Source organism: Phyllostomus discolor, chromosome 2, assembly GCF_004126475.2.
Source record: "Phyllostomus discolor isolate MPI-MPIP mPhyDis1 chromosome 2, mPhyDis1.pri.v3, whole genome shotgun sequence".
Taxonomy (NCBI): Eukaryota; Metazoa; Chordata; class Mammalia; order Chiroptera; family Phyllostomidae; genus Phyllostomus; species Phyllostomus discolor.
Window position 1 is genome coordinate 190,577,501 of NC_040904.2, and position 26,581 is coordinate 190,604,081.

The 26,581-nt window shown below is 36.1% G+C and overlaps 1 protein-coding gene across 1 annotated transcript in view; it reads left to right on the top strand.

Annotated features, from left to right (window-relative positions):
- LRP6 (LDL receptor related protein 6) overlaps nt 1-26,581 on the top strand; it is a 138,837-nt gene that overhangs the window by 63,825 nt on the left and 48,431 nt on the right. The window contains exons 4-7 of the mRNA XM_028533098.2: nt 10,505-10,701; nt 12,394-12,525; nt 15,317-15,713; nt 16,767-16,938. Coding sequence (XP_028388899.1) covers nt 10,505-10,701; nt 12,394-12,525; nt 15,317-15,713; nt 16,767-16,938 — 898 coding nt within the window. The remainder of the gene's footprint in view (nt 1-10,504; nt 10,702-12,393; nt 12,526-15,316; nt 15,714-16,766; nt 16,939-26,581) is intronic.

Genomic DNA, 26,581 nt, shown 5'->3' on the forward strand with positions numbered 1-26,581 from the left:
GTTGTAAGAGTTTTATGTATTGTGGATACAGTTTCTTCATGTGATGTGAGTTAGAAATATTTTCTGTCAGTCTGTAGTTTATGGTTTCATTTTCTTGTTGGTGTGTTTTGAAGTACAAAACTTTTTTATTTTAATGAAGTTCACTCTGTCAATTTTTTGTTAAATGTGCTTTGGATGTCCTAAGAAATCTTCCAGAGTTATGAAGATTTATGCTTTTCTTCTTCTAAGATTTATGCTTGTTTTCTTCTAAGAATTTTGTTGTTTTACACACAACCAGTTTTCCGGCAAGATGGAGGAATGGGTGGACACACTGTACCTCCTCGCACAACCAAGATTAGAACAACAGTAATTTACAACAATAATTTACAGTCAGAATAACGCCCAGATCCGGCAGAGGATTTACCTGAATGGAAGTCGGGCAGCCAAGAAGTTGAAGTAGACGCGTTCATCTGGACTGGTAGGAGAAGACGAGCCAGGCAGGCGTGGGGCTGGCTCCGGCCCGACTGGTCTCTCCGGTCGGTGGCGCGCAGAGGTTGGGGAAAGTTTGGCGCGAAATCAGCACGACAGCCATCTGGGGCACAGGAGCACAGCGGTGATCCCTGAGTATGCAAGCTGCGGCTGGCAGACCCAGAGGGGTAGCGATTGCAGCCCGGGAGCCCAGAGAAGGATCTGGGTCCAGGAGAACGGAACTATCGCCATTGTTTCCTCCCGTCCCCGCTCCCGCTCCTGCTCCCGCCCTGCCCCCACATATAACGTCACAATCTAGCGACTGGGTTGCCCAGCCCCGGTGAACACCTAAGGCTCCGCCCCCCAAGGCTCCGCCCCCCCACCGTAACAAGAGCAACCAGATTCCCCCCCCCCCCAAAAAAAAAGGAGAGACAGGGGAAAAATATGTTTTCAACAGAGCAGATCAGTCCCCCAGGACTCATTCTTTTGAGCGACCGAGAAATAGCCAATCTATCAGATGCTCAGTTCAAAACACTGGTGATCAGAAAGCTCACGGAATTGATTGATTTTGGGTGCAATTTAGATGAAAGGATGCAGGTTACCATAAAAGAGATGCAGGAAGATATGCGGAGGAGAGCCAATAGTGAAAGGAAGGAATATGAGTCTCAAAACAATACAGTGGACCAGAAGGAAGATAGAATCAACCAAGCAGGAAAGCATGATGAAATAAGAATTCAAAAAATTGAGGAAAAGATTAAGAGCATCTAAGACACCTTTAAACGTTCCAATATCCGAATTATAGGGGTACCAGAATCGGAAGGGGAAAAGCAACAAATTGAGCACATATTTGAACAAATAATAAAGGAGAACTTCCCCAATCTGGCAAAGGGAACAGTCTTCCAAGAAATCCAAGAAGCTCAGAGAGCCCCAAAGAAGTTGGACCCAAGAAGAAACACACCAAGGCACATCATCATTACATTAGCCAAGGTAAAAATGAAGGAGAGAATCCTAGAAGCAGCAAGAGATAAGGGGACAGTAACCTACAAAGGGGTTCCCATCAGACTGTCAGCTGATTTCTCCAAAGAGACCTTACAGGCAAGAAGGGGCTGGAAAGAAATATTCCAAGTCATGAAAGACAAGGACCTACATCCCAGATTGCTCTATCCAGCAAAGCTCTCATTTAGAATGGAAGGGCAGATAAAGTGCTTTTCAGATAAGGTCAAGTTAAAGGAGTTCATCATCACCAAGCCCTTATTTTATGAAATGCTAAAGGGACTTATCTAAGAAAAGAAAATAAAGAAAAGACATGTATAGTAAAAGGACAGCAAACTCACAAATATTAACAACCACACCTAAAGCAAAACCAAAAGAAACTAAGTGAACAATTAGAACAGGAACAGAACCACAGAAATGGAGGGCACATGGAGGGTTAGCAGCAGGGGGGTGGGAGGAGGAGAGAGGGGGGAAAAGGTATAGAGAATAAGTAGCATAGAATGTAGGTTGAAAATAGATAGGGGGAGGGCAAGAATAGTACGGGAAATGTAGAAGCCAAAGAACTCATAAGTATGACACATGGACATGAACTAAAGGGGGGAAATGTGGGTGGGAGGGGTGTACAGGGGGGAGGGGAGAGAAGGGGGGAATGGAACAACTGTAATAGCATAATCAATAAAATATATTTAAAAAAGCAAAAAAAAAGAATTTTGTTGTTTTAATTATTGCATTTAGTTCTATGATCCATTTTGTGTATGGTGTCTTCTGCTCTTTTGTTAAATAGAGTTGTAAGTTCTCAGTTATTTTTTATGGTGTTGTGAATGAGTTGTTTAATTAATTACAATTTTTATATTTAAAAAAATACTCCACATATAAGTGAGATCATATAATATTTGTCTTTCTCTTTCAGACTTATTTATTATAATGCCCTTGAGGTTCATCCAAGTTGTTGCAGATGACAGGACATCCTCTTTTTGTGGCTAAATAGTGTTCCTTTGTGTGTATATACATTACATTTTTATTATCTGTTCATCTCCCCATGGACACATTGGTAGTTTCCATGTCTTAGCTATTGTAAATAGTGATATAGTGAATGGGGGTGCAAGTGTCTCTTTGACATGATGATTTTGTTTCATTGAGATATATACCCAGAAGTGGAATTGCTGGAATTTAAATTTTTTTGAGGAACCTCCACACTGTTTTCAGTACTGGTTATACTAATTTACATTCCCATCAATGGTGCACAGGAGTTCTCTTTTATCTACATCCTCACTGGCTTTTGTTAGTTTTTGTCTTTTTCTTGATAGCCATTCTAATGGGCACAATGTGATATCTCATTGTGGTTTTGATTTGCATTTCCCTAGTGACTAATGATGTTGAGCACTTTTCATGTGCCTGTTGGCACTTTGAATATCTTCTTTGGAGAAATGTCTGTTCAGGTACACTGCCCATTTCTTAGTTGGATTAGCATTTATTTATTTTTGCTATTGATTTATGTGAGTTTATTGTATATTTTGTTTTTTTAACGATTTTATTTATTTTTTAGAGAGGAAAGGGAGGGAGAAAGAGAGAGAGAGAGAGAGAGAGAGAGAAACATCAATGTGCAGTTGCTGGGGGTCATAGCCTGCAACCCAGGCATGTACCCTGACTGGGAATCGAACCTGTGATGCTTTGGTTCACAGCCTGCGCTCAATCCACTGAGCTACGCCAGCCAGGGCTAAGTTTATTGTATATTTTGGATATTAAGCCCTTATTAAATATATGATTTTAAAATATTTTCTCCCATTTCATGGGTTGCCTTTTCATTTTTTTATCATTTCCTTTGCTGTGCAGAAGCTTTTTAGTTTGACGTAGTCCCACTTGTTTATTTTTTATTTGTTGCTTATGCTTTAGGTGTCATATCCACAATCTTTTTCAATTCTCATGTCAAGGAGCTATTCCCCCTGTTTTTTCTTTTAGGAGTTTTACAGTTCCAGGTCTTACATTTAAGTATTCAATTCATTTTGAGTTAATTTTTATAAGTGGTATGAGGTAAGGGTCTAATTTCATTTTTTTTTTACCTTTGAGTAGCTAATATTCCTAGTACCCCTTATTCAAGAGACTGTCTTTTCTCCATTTTTGGCTCCCTTGTGTAATATTACTTGACTGTATACATTTTTGTAGCTCTCATTGCTAATATATAGAAATGTGATTTATTTCTGTATATTGATCATGTATCCTGCCAACTTGCTAAATTAATTACGTCTGGGAGGCTTTTAAAAAAATTCTTTAGCATTTTCTACATATAGAATCATATCATCTGTGAATAATGACAGTTTTACTTCTCCATTTACAATCTGGATTCCTTCCATATCTATCTACCTATCTATTCACGTTGTTATTCTTGTATAAAACTGTATGGTGGCCACACTGGACTCCTGATATGGTCACTTGGTGAATATGGTCTCTTTCCAGAGGTTGGGAGTAGTCCTTGCAGATGACATCAAAGTTAGCCTTGGTGAAGTTTCCTAGAGTGCAACTTCTGGCAGAGGTGTGTAGCAGTTGTCGAAACCAGCCACCATCAGCCTCTTCTTGGCCAGAGAAGGCTGATGTGCACCAGCAGAGAGCCAGCCACAGCGCCAGTCACCTTGCAAGGGAAGTATGGGGCTTGCCAGTATCATTCCCCTGGTAGCTTCACCATGTGGTTGGTGGAGAGCTTGACCAGGATGATGGCCCCATGGATGGCAGTGGTTAACTCCTTGGGATACCTAATACCCAAACAGCCATGTAAATTGTAATCCCTGATGGTGACATGCCTTGAACCAGATTCACTGCCCAGCGTGTGTCTGCTTTTGCACCAGAATAATCTTTAGAATCTCATCTTTGAGGCAGGCATTTCCCTGGGGGGGGGAAATCAATGATCCCAGATTCCTTGCTGGTCAGGGAAAAGAGATAGATCTGCAGGGACTTGGTTTTTATGTCCTTGACAGGTGACCCAGGTTGGTAAGGGGGTTTACTCTTCAGCTTTGCCTTTGCCAGCTCTATGGCTTCTGAAGCTGCTGCCCAGGCCTCCCAGGAAGGCACCGTGGCCTCTGCTTCCGGGGCTTCTGGTGCTTCGAGTGCTTCTGGGCCTCTCCTCAGCACCCATGTCATTTCCCATTTGGTATTTTCTCAAAGAAGCTGAATGCCTTCTGTTTTTGTTTGATAGACGGACTAGATCTTCTGGTATAGTACTGAGTAGAAACAACCCACGGTTTTTGATCTTTGGGTGAAAGCATTAATTTCATTTCTCATCGAGCATGATCTTAGCTGGAACATTCCGTAAGAGACCTTTTATCAGGTTGAGGAAGTTCCCTTCTATTACTAGTTCTTCATAACTTTTAACATGACTGAGTATTGGATTTTGTCCAATGCTTTTTCTTTATCTATTGAGACAGTCATGTAGTTGTTTTTTATATTATGAACATAGAATTGAATTAATTGGCTTTTGGTGTTAAACCAATCTTGTATTCCTGAGATAAACCCCACTTGGTATGGTGTAGAGTCCTTTTTAGATGTATTAGATTCAGTTCAGTAATATTCGGATTTTTATGTCGTTGTTCATGAGAGATATAGGTCTCTAGTTTATCTTTCTTGTGATTTGTCTGGCTTTGGTACCCGTGTTTTACTGGTTGAGAAGTGTTGTTTCTTCTATTATCTGGGAAAGTGTGTGATGGGTTGATACTGTTTCTCCTGTAAATACCTGTTAGACATCATCAGTGAAGTCACCTAGGCATGGAGATTTCTTTATGGGAAGATTTTAAATTATTATTTCCTTAGTTGCTCTAGGTCTTCAGATTTTTATTTCTTCTTGAGTCGATTTGGTAATTTGTTTCTAAGATTCATCTAAGTTGTATGTTTTGTTGACATTAAGTTATTCATGGCATCTCTATCATCCTTTTAATTTCTGTAGGGTCAACAGTGATATCCCTCTTTTTATTAATAAATTTATTTACAAGTTTCCCAATTTGTGTCTTTTGTCTTTTTTTTTCTTGGCCTGTCTAGCTAAAGATTTGTCAAGTTTGTGGATCTCATCATAGAACCCACATTTAAATTTATTGATTTTTTTCCCTATTGTTTTTCTTTTGTATTTCATGGATTCCTACCCTAATATTTTAATTTTCTTTTTTATGCTTTCTCTGGATTTAGTTTGCTATTCCTTTTCTAGTTTCTTAAGGTCAAAGCTTAGATTATTCTTACGAGATCTATCTTCTTTCTAAAACAGGCATTTAGGGGTAACTTTATGGAATGTTCCCTAAGCAGTCCTTTGGTGGCATTCCATAAACTTTTTCCTCATAAGCTTTTGTATGTTGTATTTTTTTTACTTCAAAATATTTAAAAAATGTTCTTGTGATTTCTTCTTTGACTCATTGCTTATTTAGAAAACATTAAGGAAGTATTTAGAATTTAGAAAATTCTCATTTGTGGAACTCTCAAGTTCTTTGTGTAGTTAATTTCTCAATGCATTCCACTGTTATTGGGGAATGTACTTTCTGTAACCTCAGTCTTTTAAATTAATACTTTTTCTGTGACTTAGCATGTTGTCTTTTCTAGAGAAAGTTTTGTGTATAATTAGAAGAATGTGTATTCTCTTATTGTTGGATGGAGTCTTCCATAGATGCTAGGTTAAAGTGGTTGATAATGTTCAAATTTTCAGTTCTTTAATGATTTCTGGCTTCTTGTTCTGTCTTTTAATGAGAATAGGATGTTGAGTTCTTTTTTTTTTTTTTTTTTTTTTTTTGGATGTTGAGTTCTTAGATTGTTATTTTTGAATTGTCCATTTCTTCGCTTCTGTCAGAGATTGCTTCGTTTTGTGCCCTGGTTTTTACATGCATGTGTGTTTATAATTCTGTTCTCCTGATGATTTGACCCTTTGTCCTAAAATATTCTTCTTTTCCTCAAGTAATATTTTTTTCTTGAAGTGTGTTTTGTATTATAGAACCACTCCATCTCTCTTTTGGTTACTTTTGGCTGTACCCTTTTACTTTAAACAAATTTGTATCTTTGAATATAAAGTGTGTCTCTTATAGACAGCGTAGTTGAATCTTACTAACAAGCTTTATCTTTTATAAGCAGTTGACTCTTGAAAAACATGGGTTTCAACTGTGCAGGTCCACTTAATACCTGGATTTTTTTTTTTCAGTAAATATACGATTGACCATTGGTGTTCCCTGGGTTTCGCATCCAACTGCAGCTCAGAAACAGTGTTTTTGATCATGGTTGCTGGGAATCTAAAGATACGGAGGGTAGACTGTATGCATTGTTTTGTACCATTTTTTAAAGGGATGTTAGCACCTGTGGATTTTGGTATCTAGGTCATCCCGGAATACCAAGGGACAACTGTAGTTAAGTTTTAGAGGAGTCAAAAGTTATATGTGCATTTCAAGTGCTCTGGGGTCCATGTTTCTAATCCCCATGTTGTTCAAGGGTCAACTTTGTACATATATTAAGGTGTTCAACTTTTTGCCTTTTGATTGGATAGTTAATCCATTCACATTTAATGTTACTAATGATTAGGTTAACATCTGACATTTTGATATTTGTTTTTTAGATATCTTTTTATTCCTCTGGTTCTTCTTTTCTGCCTTTCTTTGTATTGAGTATTATTTTCCTTTGTTGATTTTCTTTAAACTGTATTTTTGGGATTAAAAAATTTGAGTGACTATTCTAGAGATTGAAATATGCATTTTGTCAAAATCTACTTTATGGGAATACTAAATTAATACCTGTAAAGTATAGAAATTTTAACTCTAGTATACTTTCATTCCTTCCTCCCTTCTTTGTGCTATTATTGTCCTGTATATTACACTTCTATTATGACCAGCACAATATTATAGTTATTGCTTTATACAATCTTATGTGTTTTTAAAAGGGTTAAAAAGGAGAAAACATTAGAGTCTTTTATTAACTTACATATTTGCTGTTTCTGGTATCTTGAGTTTTCATGAGGGTTTGAGCTATTTAGTGTCATTTTTCTTGGTCCAGTGTAGTTCTTTGTGCTTTCAAGTATTTTATTTTTAAAATAAATCTCTTTTCCTATTTCTTTTTGATCTTTAAAAATTCCTCCTTCGGGATGTAATGTGCAACAGCAGATGTACATTAGCAGATATAAGAAAGTTGTAAAGAAAGTTAATCCTGAGTTCTCATGATAAAGAGAAAATGTTTTTCTTTTCTTTGAATTGTATCTTTATGAGACGGTCGGTGGCTGTTAGTTGTGATATTTATTTATAATATGTTGGTCTCCGCAGTAGAGATCTATTTTTTAACTCCTGTTATTGTTGAGGCATACTACTGACAAACTGAGCTTTGATCTTGCCTGCCACTGTTGTTCTCAGTGCCCATGACCAATTCCTCCTCACAGTAACTTGCATTCCAGGGGCCAACCAAGTGGCAGGCCTGCTTGATAATCCCCATCAAAGAGAAGAAAGGTGAACACCATATACAGCTATTTCCACTTCGAGGAACAAGTCACCATTGACTAGACAAACCAGTAAATGACCAAAGAATATGACAAGAACCTGTGCTAGCCTTTTCAGCTCTGCTTTTTGTTCAGCTCTGTTAATTGTATTATTTTATTTAAGAAATGAAGTTTTACTGAGCAGTTCCTGAGTATCTAATAAATAAATCTACCTACTTTGTACACATACTGATGTGTGAGATCCTGGGGAATATAAATAAGCTAGAGTCTGGTATTTACTTCATTGTAATAAGTTAATCAATTTTCAGAACTTTTTATTGATTTAAATACTACCACATGAAATTTCACTTGTGAAATGTTACTCTTCTATCAGAAATACTAAAATATTAAAAACATATATCCTAAAATTGAGGATTCATTTATGAAATCTTTATTAAATACCAAGCATAATGCTAAATGCTTTTAAAGATGGTATTATCATATAATCTTCACAATAAATCAGTGAGTTTAGATTATTATCGTCCCTTTACAGAGGAGGAAAGCAAAGCTTGCAGAAATGATATAAGTAGTAAGGGTCAGGAACAGTTGAACCTAGCTCTGTTTGATTTTTTATCAATGTATAAATGCTTTCAATCAGTATATGCAAGAGTGTATCTTGTAGGGAGGGAGTTTGTTTTTCCTATTTGTTTAGTCTCTTATGTTGAGTTCACTAGAGTGAATTTTAACCTTTCACTTAACATACAAAGGACATAGGATTTTTCTCCCCCAAATTTTTCATAGATTTGATTATATAATTTACAGTTTTAAAAAATTGTTAGAAGAAATGCTGAGTAGTTTTTTTTTTATTCTTTATTTTTCAGTTGTGTTACTTTTCTTTCTTGGCAGCTTCTCAGAACTCTCTCTTTACGTCTTACCATAAGTAATTTTGGGAGACTTTCGTGTGGAATATGCAGGCCTGTTTAAATTTGGCCTTGAGCTATGATATCACTCATGTAAATGCCATGATCACTTTAATGAACTTAGTAAAAAGCGGAAGAAACCACTTCAGAAATAGACATTGTGACTATTCTTTTTGGGAAGTGAGAGAGATGAGTAATTTGTTAGGGAAGAGAAAATTAGAAAACTGAGAGGAGAAAATTGTGGTGATGTGGGCTGGCAGAGTAGGTATGAGGTTCTAAAATAGAAAGTTTGTTTATTAAACTAGTCATGCTAATCTTGTATTCAGTTTTTAAAAATTTGCCCCAAATGTGAAACACCTTAGGCTAGGACCATTTCATGTGCAATAACAGATGCTAATTCTGCTTAGGTAAAAATTATTTTATTGCACTCAATTTATTTAACTGGTAGTCAGTCTCCTTCAGGGACCTAAAATTGGATTGTCTTCCCTAAAATACATGATGCTCTTTATTTCTCTTCAGTTGCTTATATTTTCCCTCCCTACCTCCTTCCCTTTTTTCTTACCCCCTTGGGCAATTTATGAAAATATTATATTTGATAATTGTGAAAATGTCAGAGCATTTATTTTCTTGAATATTATTTTGGCTCAAAACATTTTTTTGTTCATTATTCAAGAGTATTTACTGCCCTAGCCCATGTGGCTCAGTTGGCTGGAACATTGTCCCATAGACCAAAAGGTTGTGGGTTTGATTCCCGTTCAGAGCACATACCCAGTTTCGAGTTTGATCCCAGGTTGGGGCGTGTATGAGAGGCAGCTAATCAATGTTTCCCTCTCACATTGATATTTTTCTTCCTCTCTCTCTTTCCCTTTTTTTCTAAAAGGAATGAAAAAGAAATGTCCTAAGGTAAGGATTAAAAAAAGGAATATGTACTGATTGCATAACTCTCCATGACACTCTGCAAAGTTCTGTGCCTTTAATACTAATCAGGCTGTTCACCTTTTCTTTCACACAGTATAGATTGCTTGGGACATTTTTTGGTGTGCTTTGCCTGATGAACACATTCTGCCAGTGACAGGACTTTCTTTTTGCTACATGACTTGTGGGTGTTAAACCATATAGCAGAAGGCCAGCTGAGATGATCTTTTGCTGGAGCTAGACTGGGGTTTGCAGAGAAAGCTCTGCCAGAATGCCTTTTTAGCCTCATGTGTATGATTTTACTGTTTCAGTTATCAAAGCCATAAGAAATAATGGAAGAAACGAGCCTAGATTCTTTGTTCTTCCACATCAAGAAGGGAAAAAACCTATCGCTGATTTAAAACTACTTCCCAGTGCCAACTGTAAACTGTAGGATTTTTCTTTCTGCCTGCCTTTCTCTTTCTAATGAGATGAATTATGTGGAAGGATGGAAGATGTGAGTCCAGAGATGGGAATGGGCAGCAGTGTTAATCCTTGGGTCTTCTCTGTCTCTGTTAATTTCTAATGAACCTGAGGGCTGCTACCAATTTGGAGACTACTCTGAAATACTTGGTTTGGGGTATTTGGACACCATGACAATATATTTGAATTTACTGTGTGACTTATTTTTCACAGGTGTATTTGACCATAAGATATGTGTTACTCAGGATTTGTATGTGTTAATGTGGATTACAAAACCATTTAACGAAGAGATAAAGTTTTGATAAAAGAGTAAAATTTAGAAACGTTTGAGTTTTTCTCTTTGTGTTAATAGGCAGGCAGTGGTTAAAGGTTCCCTTCCACATCCTTTTGCCTTGACGTTATTTGAGGACACATTGTACTGGACTGACTGGAATACACACTCCATTTTGGCTTGCAACAAGTACACTGGCGAGGGTCTGCGTGAAATCCATTCTAACATCTTCTCTCCCATGGATATACATGCCTTCAGCCAACAGAGGCAGCCAAATGGTAAGTGATCTTGATTTTTAAATTCCAAGTTGGAATAGCTTTGTAGAACTGTGATGTCTGGCGTTCTTGAGAGGCAGGAGGAGGGAGGGCATATCCAAAGGTAGCAGGGAGGAATTAAAAAATAGGGAGAACATCAAAATACAATGCAGGTTAAACAACAGTTTAAACCATTTGTAGCTTGATATCTGTAACTCCAGATCACCTCAGCTCCTTGTTTGGATTTAGAGTTATGGAGGTAGAGAAGAAGGAAATAAAATAAGAAATTGAGATAGCTCATACACAAATGCATTTCTTGTTCATATTATGTCTCTCTAATGTGTGTTTGATATTTCCTATGAATATGTTTAAAAACAAATTTTTCTTGAATGGTTAATTTAACTGATTAGTACCTCAAATTGCTGAATAAAATACCTACTTAAACTTTTCTGTTCACACCCCATCTCCTTTTTTTCTTAGTTTTGCTTTAGTTTTTTGGTCAACTTTTACAATGACTTGTTAACTTACAAAGGGGAATAGAATTGTGTTTAAAGGAATTTGAGAATGTCAGGTGCTTGGCACTTGTGTGTAAATAAATGTTTGGCATGTGTCTGATTGTATTCCATAGCTAGAAATGAAGGCTTTTTGGATTATACATTGCTTTGTATTAGTTTAGGTGACATAGTCAAATATTGAATTTGTTGTATTGGACTTTTGTGATTATGAGTCCATAAAAATGTTTTTAAATGTATGTGTTACTCTTTTGTAAAGAAAAAAACGTTCAGTCATTTGTATGAATTTTTTATTCTCATGGTTAGCCCTTAGAAAAGAATTTTCCTGGTTTCTTTTTGTTTTTAATGGCACTTTTTAATCCTTTATGCTTTACTAATTTGAGGATTTGCAATTATCTGTTATTACTTTCTTTTATCTTTCATATTGTGTTGGTCTATCATACATTGATTTCTTTCTATGAATATTATTTAAATCCATTTCTTTTAATAGTTTCTACAAATTTGCTAATTAATTTCTGCTCTTAGTTTTCCCTTCTTTAATCCATATGCTTATTTTTTCCATGGTAATCTTTCCGAAGTATGATTTCTTGACATTGGAATTACTTCTCTTGGCTTTCAGTGCCCTGTGCCAGTCTGTTCTCATTCTCTGTTCATTCAACTTTAGTTCTTATTAGTCAACAGAAATCGTAATCTCCAGTGGGACCATTTATCTTATTTCTGCCAGTGTATGGCCTCCAAGCTCTTATTCATGTGATTTCACACTTGAAATGTCCTGTTACCTATCTTTCCTGTCCTTCAAGGTTCCTCTCATGTCCTACATCTTCCATGAAGCTTTTTTTGTTTTTTAATCCCTAGTGATTTATTTCCCATTTGACTCTATACTTGTTTACACAATCTATTAGGTGCAAGACAGGATTCAGCTTTGTTTTATCGTTTGTTAATTTTGGTATACTGACTAGATGGTGAGCTCTTTGAGGGCAGGGACATCCTGCTTTATTTCTTGTGTATTCTTCTTGGATTCTGAACGCTAAGTAAATTTTACAGATTAATTCCCTTCCTTGCAGATGGTGTAGTAGTGAAGCACCTGGATGACATTTGGTAATAATTTGGTTTATCACAGTTGTTCATGTTATGGTTGTTAACCTTTGTGTACGAAGATCATCTGTAATCATTGGTATTAATCAGTGTGATTTATATTTGACAGCTACCAATCCATGTGGAATTGATAATGGTGGTTGTTCCCACTTGTGTTTGATGTCTCCAGTCAAGCCTTTTTATCAGTGTGCTTGCCCAACTGGAGTCAAACTCCTGGAGGATGGAAGAACTTGCAAAGATGGTAAGAACATGGTCTTCAAGAAGGAAAAATTTTAAATAGCAATTAGGATTCTTTATGATTTATTTTATTTCCTGATAACGTGCTCTATAGGTCATAGTGCTTTGGGAGACTTGTTACGTAGTGTTCATAATTGGTTATATAACAGGAGCGTTTTGTGGGTTTTGGCCTCTTGAAAACTATTTTAAAAATTTTAGTATTTTTAATATGCTATTTTTGAAAAGAATTAGGTTCTATTTCTTTTCTCTGTCAACTTTCTTAGTCATTTATATCACAAATGAATCCTAAGGAAATGAATATTCTGTAAGGAATATATTTTTAACAGTAGATGTAGATAGCACTTGTACATAAAGAACCTTTGTGCAAGGAAAAGGTGTTCATTAAACTTATAACTATAAAGACTATCATGAGGTTGAGAATATTTTCTGAAAATAATTGAACAATTTTTTAATTGCCTTTTAATGACAGAGAAGTGCTTTCAGAAGAAGAAAAAATTTTCATATTGTACTGTTTAAAGCAACCTCTCTCTATACTTAGCAACTACACTGCCTCTTCTCCTTTGTTAAGTCTCTGTGGCAGCGATATTCAGCTGTTGTGTCATGGCATAGTGTTGTGCCGTAAGAATTTAAAAATGTGCAGTGCCTGACTGTTTAGTCAGGGACACTGACCTTTTCTCTCATAGATGATCAAATTGAAAAATGACAACAGCCATCTGGTGTGAATGAATCAAAACTATACCTATTTTATTGTCAGACCGGCAAAATATTTTTGATGTGATGCAGAATTTTAGTAATTAGTTTATGTGTGCCATGAGTTGGAAAAGGTCGAGAATTGCTGCTCTGAAGACAGGGTATGTTTGAGAAGTACACTGACTAGGGCATTTCAGGGGGCTTTTGGTTTGGGGGAACACCAGTTCCTTCTTTTTCCTCTTTTTCCTCTTAATGAGAATGTTGTTCTTTATTCTTACCCTTGTGGATCACCATCTGGCTCTCTAGCCACCAGCAAGACCTGGTAAGAAAATTGTTATATTTAGCAGTGGCTTCTTTATCTAACTCTGAAAAGCAGAAGCCTTTTTTTCAGAGTTGGTTAGAGAGTTCCTGGAAAGGGGGGTCAGGCAGTCGGAGAGATGGAACTGAGCTGGTGTGCAGGATATTTGTCATGACTTGGCGTTGATAAATTATCCTCGTAGCTAAAGGTGAAGCTGGCCGACTCTTGTCAGACGGTTTCCATGGCAAACAATAATTTGGTTTCCATTTAAAACAAAAGGTTTTTGTAGTGTTCCTTTTTTTGTTTAAAAATATGTAGCCTGGCTTTAAAACAGGACTTTTTTTGTTTGTTTGTGTTTTTAGCAGTAGTGGTCTATCTATTCTCTCACAGCATGCAAATGCAATTCAGATATACATTTGACATGTAATAGCCTTAAGTTAACTAGTCTATTTTGATACCTTGCTCAAATTAACAACTTCACTTTCTGTGACTTCTTTGTTTGCAAAGTTTCGGGCTGGCTCCTTTTGGTAGTTACAGCAGAGGCAGTGAATTTTATGGTTGGTGCTTGCTATGGCATTTAGGGCTATATTTTCTCCAAGACAGAATTCACTTACAGTTAATTCTAGATGCAGAAAACTGATGTTGAGAACTTTACTCTTCCCAGTTTTTTTCAACTATAATTCCAGATTTATAATCAAAGTTTAATGCCAGTATTTTCCTTTGGATTCATTTCTTTAGTTGGGAATCTTTTTTCACTTCTTCAGATGTCAATTTTCTTACTATCTTTTATTAGCTTTTATAGTTAGGTGAATTTTTGCTAGTTATTTACTGAAACATTACAAACCAAAACAAAAAAATATTGAGCTTAATATTCTCAGTCTTAGCTAGTTTTTTATTGAATACTAATTTGAGTTTAAAATATTTCATAAATCTGATTTAAAACTCACTGAAATAAAATTTTGAAATTATGTTCTAATGAAAATAATAATTATTAGCTAATATTTATTGGGTACTTTTATGTTCAGTACATTCCTGAGTCCTTGCAGCAACCCTGTGAGATAGTAAAAAACTAGGCTTAGGGAGATTAGGCATTTTGCCTAAATTTGTATAGCTACTTGAATCCATTTCTGGTAGATCCCCAACTCTTACTTTTAACCACTGTGTTAACATTTACCTGATTTCCCTCTCTCTGCTGCTGCTTTTCCTTCTCCGTAGCCTCCTTTGTTATAATTCTTTGCCAGACATTATCTTTGTCTGAACAGCTTGACTGAAATATAATTACATACCATAAAATTCAGCCATTTCAGGTGTACAAGTCCATGAGTTTTAGTAAATTTACAGATTTGTGCAACCATCACAATCCAATTTCAGAATATCTTCATCAGTCACAAAAGATCCTTGCCTTAGATTTCCTCACCTTTTTAAAAATACACTTCTTGAACACAGGACCTGTATTTTGTCTCCTTCCTCCTTTAATATTCAGCTGCTTAGTGTTTTAGTCATTATTTGTTGTTTATCATACCATTAAGTAGCTGTTTTATTTCCAGTGGCTATATAATGAATGAAATGAGAGAGGGAATCAAAACTTGATTTGGGGAGCTCAGGTATTAAAGAGCTTCACCTCATAGTCAAGCTCTTCTTATTTCACCGCATTACAGTCTGTTTTCACCTTAAATAGATCCTAGTGTCCTTTTATACTCATTTTACTTTTCAATTCCTGAAGAAGTTCTGCATCCTTTTTAGAGTGGCTAAATTTTGCCTGTGGGTTTCAATTCTTTTTCCCCCCATTTATTCCACCTTGTTCTAGGTGCTACTGAATTACTGCTTTTAGCCCGAAGGACAGACTTGAGACGCATTTCTTTGGATACACCAGACTTCACAGACATTGTTTTACAGTTAGAAGATATCCGCCATGCCATTGCTATCGATTATGATCCTGTGGAAGGCTATATCTACTGGACTGATGATGAAGTGAGGGCCATACGCCGCTCATTCATCGATGGAACTGGCAGTCAGTTTGTGGTCACCGCTCAGATTGCGCATCCTGATGGTATTGCGGTTGACTGGGTTGCCCGAAATCTTTATTGGACAGACACTGGCACTGATCGGATAGAAGTGACAAGGCTCAATGGGACCATGAGGAAGATCTTGATTTCAGAGGACTTAGAGGAACCCCGGGCTATTGTGTTAGATCCCATGGTTGGGTAAGAAGCTCCACTAATAGAAAATTTTGCCTGGTGTTTCTGTTTTCTACAGGTCCCTAAATATATTGACAGAAAACAATGTGAATTATATATGATTTCTAATAAATAGCTCTTTAGTGGCTTTCCATTTTTAGAATATAGTGATTGTAATAGAATCTCAAGTTAAAGAATTGCTAGTTTTTTCCTTGGATTTTTTGAATATTTTTTCTTTCTAAATTAAGTTCATGCTTGCTAACTTTGGGTGTTGGCTGCAGATTTTGCCGAGGTTGTTGCATCATGACCAGGAAAAATGAGGAAAGCAATGGTTTTCAGAACTCTTTTTCTTCCCCTAGAAGACTTAATTTCATTTCATTTGCAGTACTTCTAGAATATGGAAAAAAAACCTTACATTATGTATTTCTAAATATACAAATGAATTCATTTTCAAAACTTGTCTGGCCATGCAGCTGGACTTCCAGTCTTTTTTTTTTTTTTCCTTTGTCATAACACCCTGGCCACAGTTGAGGGAAACAAAGATTTTTATATACTCAGCAATGTTATTTGTTAACTATGAGATTCATTCTGTGGACGAACATAATGGCAAATCATTACACTTTGTTGTGTATCAGTGCCTTAGAGCCACTTAAACTCCCAGGAGCCTGAAGAAGCACTTAGCACTACAGGGAGAATTAGTTATTTTGGAATTCAGTTTGTAATCTGACTGTTAACCTTTTTGTGTCAGAAATGACAAATGAGCAAGAAAAAGAGAGGGTTGTTCACACAAAGAAACAAAATATTTTGAAAAAACATGACTAAAAATGTAATCTCATTATTGGAAGGCATTTTTATTATCAAATCTAGAAAAATGTTTAGTCTGAAAATTTCCTATAAGCTTATATGCTATTAAAAGTGTCTTAAACATACTCTTAGTATATTTAAGTGCTGTGTTTTTATTCCTTTGTATGATATTAATTGGTAATACCAATGTGATATGAGGGTTGGACCTCACCTTTAGGACACTAAAAGCTACAGTTTATTATCCGTTTTTAGCTCATTTTCTTTATACTTCTATAGGTACATGTATTGGACTGACTGGGGAGAAATCCCGAAAATTGAGCGAGCAGCTCTGGATGGTTCTGACCGAGTAGTGTTGGTTAACACTTCTCTTGGGTGGCCCAATGGTTTAGCCTTGGATTATGATGAAGGCAAAATATACTGGGGAGATGCCAAAACAGACAAAATTGAGGTTTGTTTTTTGCTTTTTAATTTTAAAACCAGTCTTATAATGGTTTTAAGTTGATAGTAATTTGATGCAAATATTCTTGCCTCTTGTCTGGGGTTCTAGAGTTTCTTTTACAGAAATGTTACTCAACCTTCAGGATTCTAGCAATTATGTATTTTCTTGCACATAACTCTAGGATTTCTGAATTACACTTGTAATGAGAAATGGGTATTCATTTTGTTTTAGTCTTAAAAACTTATGTGAATGATTTTCTCCAGTATGGGTAAAAGCTACTATCTGAATTTCCTAGGGACAGTTTCTGCTCAACTCAAATATTATATAAGATCTATTCTGGAAAAGCTGGTAGTCGTGTCAGGAAAACAAAGCCCATGTGTGTATAGCTTTTTTGTTGTTTCTGGTGTTGGGGGCAAATGGTGGAATATATAAGTATTGAGATGGTTACATGCAAACAGGTTTTAAATTGATTAGAGCTATGTGAGGAGAGAGAGTAATTAACCAGAGTTTGGGAAAAAATATTTATCAAATGGTAGAGTTAAGTTGTGGCAGTCAGAATAGAATTATGGTGGAAACAACCAGTGGTGAATATTTTATCACAGTGTTTGATAAGTGGTGTATGTCTTTAATATTGAGCATGAAGTCTAAATTTCACAACTTTGAATTAAGCTGTGCTAGAGTCTGTAGACCTCATATTTAAAACAGAATTTCAAATACATTATTCTTGTGGTGGATGCATGACTTTTATATAAGGAATGACTTTGAATGTCTTTTCAAAGCCACAGGAGATATCTCCTAGTACATAGGTAATTTGGGATCTAGAGCAATTATTTCACAAAGGTATTCTTAGGAGTTCCAGGGACTCTGAAGGAATAATGAATTAAAGGGCCTTCCTTTCAGAATGGAAACTTGGAATAGAAAAAAACCATCAGTATTCCCACCAGGCTCAAATACTGAAAACTGCCCCGTTTATTCTTGCAGCTGGTTTCCATTAATAAAAATTTTGCATAGACTTGATTGTATAAATTTTCTCCCTGTTGTTAGTGTTTTACTGCCTCCTCCTTTCCCCTTTAAATCCAAGTTAGTGTTTGAATCTTTAACAGCTGGAGCTCGGTGCTAATGAGACAAAGGTTATGGGTTCACTTTTCAGACAGGCTATTAGCTTCACTTGGGTTGGCTTGAATACAAATTGCCCACCCATTCTCAACCAGTTCACAAATGTGTATTGTTGATCAGTTGTGGACTATCCATGAATGTATAGGTGTTACTTCTCTTAGAAAAACAGTTTGAAGCTTATGTGTCCAAGAAGAATGTCTGTACATAAGGGAAAAGAATGTAATTCATAGTAGGTAAGAGTACATGATTTCTTATTTTGTAGGGCTTTTTTAAATTACATGGTCTAAAAAATGGTCTTACGTTATTTTAGCTTAGTGTGACTGATTAGATTGTAAATAAAATGTTTCTTACTTGGAATTTCTCAAGTTTTATTTTTTTCAATTTCAGGTCACTTTTATTTTTTTTTTAAAGATTTTATTTATTTATTTTTAGAGAGGAGGGGAGGGAGGGAAAAAGAGAGGGAAACATCAATGTGTATTTGCCTCTCGTGTGCTCCCATCTGGGGACCTGGCCCACAACCCTGGCACATGCCCTGACTGGGAATTGAACCAGTGACCCTTTGGTTATCAGGCTGGGATTCAGTCCACTGAGCCACACCAGCCAGGGCATATTTTTTTTTAAGATTTTGTTTATTTATTTTTAGAAAGAGAGGGGAAGGGAGGAAAAAGAGGAGGAGACAGAAACATCAACACGAGAAAGAAATATTGGTCTCTTGCCTTTTGTAGGCACCCTGACTGGGGATCCAACCCGCAACCTGGGCATGTGCCCTGAATGGAAATTGAGCTTGTGACCTTTCTCTTTGGGGGATGATGCCCAACTAAATGAGCCATGCTAGTGGCTCAGGTCACTTTTAGCACTTTAGATATAGAAGTTTATTCAAAATCACAAGTAGTTCCGGAGGGACTCATATAGAGAAATGAGAATTTATGGAGGTTCTGAGTAATAGTGTTTAAGAGTAAAAATGAATACACATTACATAATAGTACATAAATAATATTGATGATTAAACAGGATTTATTTTCTTAGTTTGCTGTGAGTCCACTAGATCTTAAAATTAGTATTCATTCTGGTTTGTTCTGTCTTCCTGTGCTATACATGTGTACACAGTGGTGTCATTTACTCCCTCACTTCTTTGCTTCTTCCCTGAGTGTGGTACCTGCATTTTTAAACCTGCCTTTCAGATCTGTTGCTCTTCCTCCAGGTTTTCAGGGAACACAGCTGCTGATGTTCTTTGTTCTCTTTTTGGTAGATTATTTGCAGTTAATGGTACATCTGCTTCCACCAAATTATGCATACATACTTCCCCTTATTTTTTTCCCCTGGAGATTCTGGTGAAATTTCTGTAATTGAGCATCAGTGCTTTTGTCATTTTCTTTTCACAGACACAACTAGGAAATAAAGAGAGCTGGTATTCTTATTTCGGTCCTTGATTTATGATGACATGTAAAATAGCTGATATATGGCAAACTAAGGAAAGAGCACAGCTCTCCAGAGAAAAACTGTTCGTTTGCCTTTCTGAAACTAGTGATTATAGGAGTAACTGCCACCACAGGCTTTTTGTCTTGCTTTACTTAGTAGTAGGTGGGTTATAGTGAACTTGAAAACTTCTGGATGATACATAATTTTAAAAATGCTTCTATTTCCAAGATTATTTGCTAGACTTTTGTTATGTAGCAGCTGATCCTAGATACTGATCTGGCCCTAGTCTAGGTCACATGGTCTCTTCTAGTCCCATCCTTTTGAGAAAGCTTCCCAACTTTTGTCATGTCCAAGAATGTAAGCTGCTTTTTTTCTGGGACTGTAAGAAAATATCTAAGTATGGATTAAATAACCCTGTTCTTTTCTGGAAAACTTAGAGCACAGGTGGCAAACACAAGACCCACAGGCTGTATCCGGCCCTCCACCTCGTTTTATCCGGCCAGCACCTTGTGCTCTGAGCTCTCGCTTAACCGTTAAGGAGTAGATACATTTACGCAGTCCTAAGATTACATTCAGCCCTTTGGAGGCAACTGCTAGGCTGATGTGGCCCCAGGTGAAAATAAGTTTGATACCCCTGACTTAGAGTTTACTTGGGATCAAACTGCCGTATATGTGTTTGTAGTACATTTGGGGAGAAAATACAGTTATTTGGTAAATATGTGTAGTAGTGTAAGGCATAGTAAATTCTTGTGTTTTGAGTGGATCTTATGGGAAAAGCTCAGAATGTTCATTTGCTATCTGCCCCCTCAGTGGAGATTCCTTAGTTCCTGTTCAAGGTTTATATCCAGCATCTGCAGAGAGAGATGAGACACAAGGAATTGCTAATGATGTCAGAGTTTTTAAGATAGTCATAATACTGGCCCATGCTTTAATATAAGAATGCACCTTTGAGGTTATGTCTGATTTCCTTACTTGTCAGCTGATGGTGACCACTTTTCTGTAGGTGTCAGTTAAAAGGTACATGCTGGTGCTTGTTTTTGTTGCTTCTTCATTATGCTGTTAATCATTTAATCACCTTTTATGAACAGGCTCCTGGTTTACTTGTCTGCACTGGACTCTCCCAGCCCCTGCCCCACCCAAGTGTTAATATAGTATTCTGGGGCTTTCTGATACTAAATACTAAAACATTAGCAGAAAGGATCATTTCTATTTTTCCGACATGGGGAGCATCAAATAAGCCTTTATTTCTGCTGTATAAGGCCTTGCAGTAGACAGAAACACATTGTGTCTTAACAACATTCTCATTTTTCTTGGTCAGGTTTCACTGCCAAAAACATCTGTTGCACTCGAGTGCCTGCAGTACTGCTTACCAACAGCAAAGACATATCATTGATAATTTATAAGTTTAAAGCATTTTCTTGCCATTATATAAAGAATCTACTGTTTGCTTGTATTTTTTCAGGATGCTTTTCTCATTACATCCCAATTTAACTGATTGGCAAAATTAATGCACTTTGAATTACTGGTTTTATTGAAAATAATACTGTTATAACTAAATTTTTCTTACAGTTTGTTTTCTTGTTATGTACTTTTTATTTCATTTCTCCCCTTTTGTTTCTGAGCTTTTGCTGTCAAATTCAGCAACACCTAGTAGTTATAGGTAAAAGAGATTTTTCTTGTCTACCTTAAGGGCATATGATTTGTTTTGAGTCTCTCTTATTATAAATTTCCATACTTTAGAGAATACAGTGTCCATAGTAGTTTTGTTCAAATCTAATTATACTTGGCAGAGCTTTGTTGGGAAACAGAAATGGAGATTATTAGAACCTTGAGTACCAAGAAATTTTGAATAAAGAGGGCATTATTGTGTAGGATCTGTGCTGAAAACTTGGCATTTGGTGAATGTTCTATTTCATATTCTAAGGCTGAAATTGCAGGGCTACATTTTCCTCCGATGACAACTTCCTCTATTTTATCAATACCCTAATAAGGAAATTTGTTTCCCAAGTATTCATATTTCTTTTTAAAGTAATTTCTTTGTCTGGCATCTTCAGCCTGCGTATTGTGAAAGTCTGTTAAAACACACAAGGACCCATTTATGATGATTTTTCTGTTGTTTGTTTCTAAAGATTACTTCCTTGTTAAGAATTTATAATAATACAATCATCTGTTGAGATAAAGCTTGTCTGATAACAGGTACTACCAAGTGCTTTCTTTTGAATCTTTGCTAATTTATAACATTCAGTGTTCCTTAAAATAGATTATATTATACTTTCAGTTTTAGATACTCAAGTCAATGAACTTAAATGCCTGAATCATTACCCATTCTTACTACTTTACCACACTATGTATATGTATGGATGGGTGTAAATACAGGGTCTGATGCAAATAATGCCCCCTTTTATTACAAAATCTTTTATTAAAAAATCATAAGCATGTAATTCTATAACATAATCACACTTAAGCACACCATATGACATTTTAGGTGAAATGTTCAAATTAAATCTATAAATTATTATACCCATATTACTACCCTACCAACCACACTCAAGCAGGCCTTACTTCTGCTGGACCCTGTTTATATTTTTCCCCACACCTTCTTGACATATAATAACAGAAGAATGATATTGATAAACTCCTATCATAAGATTGATTCCTCAGTTCAACAGAATACCTGGATTTTGGGCCGATATTCATTGAGTGATAAACATGGTGCTGCCCCATTGTATCACCTTGCATCTGTTGGGGTGTATCTTATGATACTATATTTTTTTAAACTCCTATTTGAAAATTACCTATTCATGTATAACTCTAGCAACATTATTTAAGTTATCATCTACAGTAACCAAAGTAGTTCATCATCCAATTAGATGCTGTCTTATTATCCATTTGATTTAGACTCTAAAAAAAATGATTGCATGTATATAATGCAAGGAGAGAACCATCCTTGATGATAAGTGTAATCATGCTTTCCTGAACTGCCACAGCAAACCCCAGAACCTCACCAATGAAGATGCTTTGCCTCACTTAGGAGTTAGTATGGTTTTATCTATGTAAATTAGAATAATCTGATGCGCGTTGGTACTTAGAAAGCATTTTTAGTGACCAAGTTTGAACTTGTATTTGGATTTTTTTTTAATGTTATGCTTTTATACTTTTTCTTCCCATGTTTTAGTATAAAACCATGTGTGCAGGTATTTTTAGTTTCAGTCTGAAATGTTTAAAGCTGTTGTTTGAAACTTGCCAAACTTGTAAATGCTTTTTTATTAATGGAGTCCATCTAAAACATTATTTTTCAGGAGGTTATGTCTATATAGGTTGGAAACTATTATACTTTTAAAGGGGTTGTAGAGATTTCATTTTTGTTGTTTTTAGAAGCTTTGGAAAGGGTAAGCAGTCAGATAATGACAAGGACCACAGTTTTGGGATTTCCTGGTAAGGAATTTGTAACACATTGAGCAGTTAACAGTGACAGGCAATTTAACTCTTCGTTTCAATTTAAAATTACCACCGGCTATTTTTAAAGAACCTGTGTAATAGTCATTCCTGTAGTTATCTGTAATGAACAAAGGATTCTCTGTCAATTTTTTCCATTTTAAATATAGTTTACAATTTAAAAATTAAGACCTTCTAGTAATCTTAATTTTAGCATGCAGGTCCTGTCATTTTGTTGTTGAACTCTACTAGATTTTCATTTATTGTACTATAATTTGTTGGGGGTTTCTTTTGTTGGAGTTGATCTGAAATAACTAAATCTCAGAGAAGGATTAGTATTCTTTTTATTGTAGTGAAATTTTCAATAGACTGGTGTTTGTTTAATATTTCATTTATAATTTTGAGCTTCTGAAATCTGCCAGGACTTTGTAAGTAGGAATGAAATTAGAGGCTTTATGGAATTAATAGAGCCCCTATTCAACATTTTTTTGTTTTTGCTGTTCATTTATTTTTTATTTTGGATTAACAAATGACTTGGCTTTTATGTTTGGTTGAGAATTGTAATACTACTTTTGTGTTTTAGTTAACAGTTATTCTTCAAATATGTCAGAAACTCTTCTGTGCTATGATAGATTTTATTAGTCTATAGACCAGTAAGTAAACAGTGTTTTATAGGTTTCCAAAGTGTTGTCTTTGAATAAAATAAAGCTGTTTTCAAATCTTATAAAATTAGCTATGGTTTCTAGATAGCATCATATACTCACACAAACATTTTTTCTTTCTAGCCATGTTTCTCTTCCTAAAATTCAGCAGTTTCTCTTCCTAAAAAAGCACTAAAAAAGCTTAGTGCTTTTTGCTTAGTTATCATCTTTTTTTTTAAAATAGAAAGCTATCTTTTTTTTCCTCTTTCTTTTTTTTTTAAGATTTTATTTATTTATTTTTAGAGAGGGGAGGGAGGAAGAGAGAGAGAGAAACATCAATGTGCGGTTGCTGGGGGCCGTGGCCTGCAACCCAGGCATGTGCCCTGCCTGGAAGCAAATCTGCGATGCTTTGGTTCATAGCCCGCGCTCAATCCACTGAGCTACGCCAGCCAGAAGTTACCATCTTTTGTTTGCTCAAAGTCATGGAACTTTCTATCTAGAAAGCAGTGAATGGAATTCAAGTTTCCTGATTCCTAATACAGTACTTTTTGTGTTGTGCTCTGCTGCCTCTTTTTTATACTTACTCATTTTGAAATAATTTCAGACTTACAGAAAACTTGCAAGAATAATCTTTTTTTTTTAAAGATTTTATTTATTTATTTTGAGAGAGAGAGAGAGAGAAAGAGAAACATCAATGTGCGGTTGCTGGGGGTCATGGCCTGCAACCTAGGCATGTACCCTGACTGGGAAACGAATCTGCGACACTTTGGTTCGCAGCCCGCGCTCAATCCACTGAGCTACACCAGCCAGGGCAAGAATAATCTTTCACCTAGCTTCATTTTACATACTCATGAAACAATTACCAACATCAGGAAATTAACACTGATACCATTTCCATGATGTATTACTACTATATGTATTAACTGGAATTCTCCTATAAGGAAGAGCTATCCCCTAGCCTCTGTTTACTCAAATTTCAGTGTGGACTTGTGGACGATTATTTTATTCTATAAGTTATATCCATTATTATAATCATATTGTTGTAAAAATTGTCCCAGAATTGTCATTAAAAGCACCCTCAAGTTGACTCCTGCATCTTTTTCACATGCTTTCTGCTTTATTTTTTTTAAATTGTGGTAAAAACACATAACATAAAACATACCCCCTTAACCATTTTTAAGTGTACAGTACAATAGTGTTAATTATATGCCCATTGTTGTGTAACAAGATCTCTAGAACTTTCTTCTCTTGTAAAACTAAAACTGTGCCTCTTGAAGAACTCCTCCTCCCCACCCCCAAACTGGCAACCGCCATTTTACTTTCTATTGCTAAGAGTTTGACTACTTTATATATTTCATATAACTGGAATCATGTAGTAGTGTCTTTCTGTGACTGGTTTATTTCACTCAGCATAATGTCCTCATGGTTCGTCTATGTTATAGCATATGACAGGATTCCCATCTTTTTAAAGGTGGAATAATACTCCATTTTATATACCACATTTTCTTTAACTATTCACCTGTGTGTGGGCATTTACGTTGGTTTCACCTCCTGGTTATTGTGAATAATGCTACAGTGAACGTGGGTGTGCAAATAACTCTTGAGAACCTTTTTGCACTTCTTTTGGAAGTATACCCAGTAGCTGGGTTGCAGGATCATGGTAATTCTATTTTTAATTTTTCAAGAAGCTTCTGTCATTTTTAAAGCAGTTTCTGAAACAGCAGTATATTCCAGCTTTATCTTACTTCCTTTGTCTAAGCCTTGGAATCAGCTGTTGCTCCAAGGAGCCATGGTTCTTTTCATGAAGGAGTAGTATTTAAAAACCAATATCTGGGCATAAGGCATGCTCATTGGTACTGGAGTAATTTACCTTTTAGTACTGAAGTGTTACAATTTATTTTTTTCCTACTCAGAGGGCAGATAGGATTTATTTTAGCTATACTTGAAAAGAATAAGAGAAAGCAGTTAGTTTCCCCTTGTTAACGTGCTCATGTTTTCCCATAGGTTTTATTGAAGGCTCCAGGACAGTGAGGCTCTCAGAAATGTCTTGAGAAGCAGTTCAGTAGAATTGACTAAGGTGGTGTTGCTGTTTATTTTAATGATGCCTTCTGAAAATAATCTGTCCTCAATTTTATAGTTTTCCTGAGTAAGTCAGGTTTTAGAAAGCTTTGGTTACAATAGCAGTTCTTAGCTCTTTCTGTAAAAGGACATAGTAACTGCAAATGCTTAATATTCTAAGCATGTTCTTGAAAAAAAATTAAACCTACTGCAACTATGATACTTTCCCTTCATATTAAAAATCACTTGTCTCTTTACTTAGTCATAATATATCAGGAACTGCGTTAAAAGGCTTTAGGTGCATCACTGTAATTGCCCTTACTGCTCCCTGAAACAAGTGCATGCCATCTCTTTACTTCCCTTCCTGAGTCTAAACATTTCTCTTCACTTGTCACCCCAGTGAGATTCTGCATGACTGAAATGTTATTTTTATGGATATATATTCTGATTCTAAGTGCCTTTCTGTGAAATTTTATTTTATGTCCTGTGAAGTCTGTCAGCCCCCAAGGATATCTGTTTGTATCTCTCCTATACTTCCAATTCACTACTTGTTTTAGATGTCGCCTGGAACATTAGAAGAAGAATGGTTCCTTGTGAGTGTAATTTGGTTTCCCTTTTGGAGCTGCATAGCATTCCCACTCCAGTTCGTTTTATGAGGGGTGCCTGGTTGTCCTGTTGTCATCTCTTTCTTGAACATGTCTAGTCAAGTGAAGTTGCATAGCAGCAATTTTGGTTGTAGACTGGCTGCATTCCAAGATTTCATGGGTAATCCTGTCTTGACATTTAATGAACTGATGAAACTGCTCCAAAAACCGGATGTGATGTTTATAGAAGGTTTGCTCTTACCTCCTCTCTGTGGAGATAATGTTCTGGTTAACCCACATCTGTTTCCTCTTGTAGCCCACATTCTCAGTGTGGTTTAGGGATATTTGAGAATGCCTCAGAATGTTAAATCTATACCGCAATGTGGTTGAAGCAGCTGA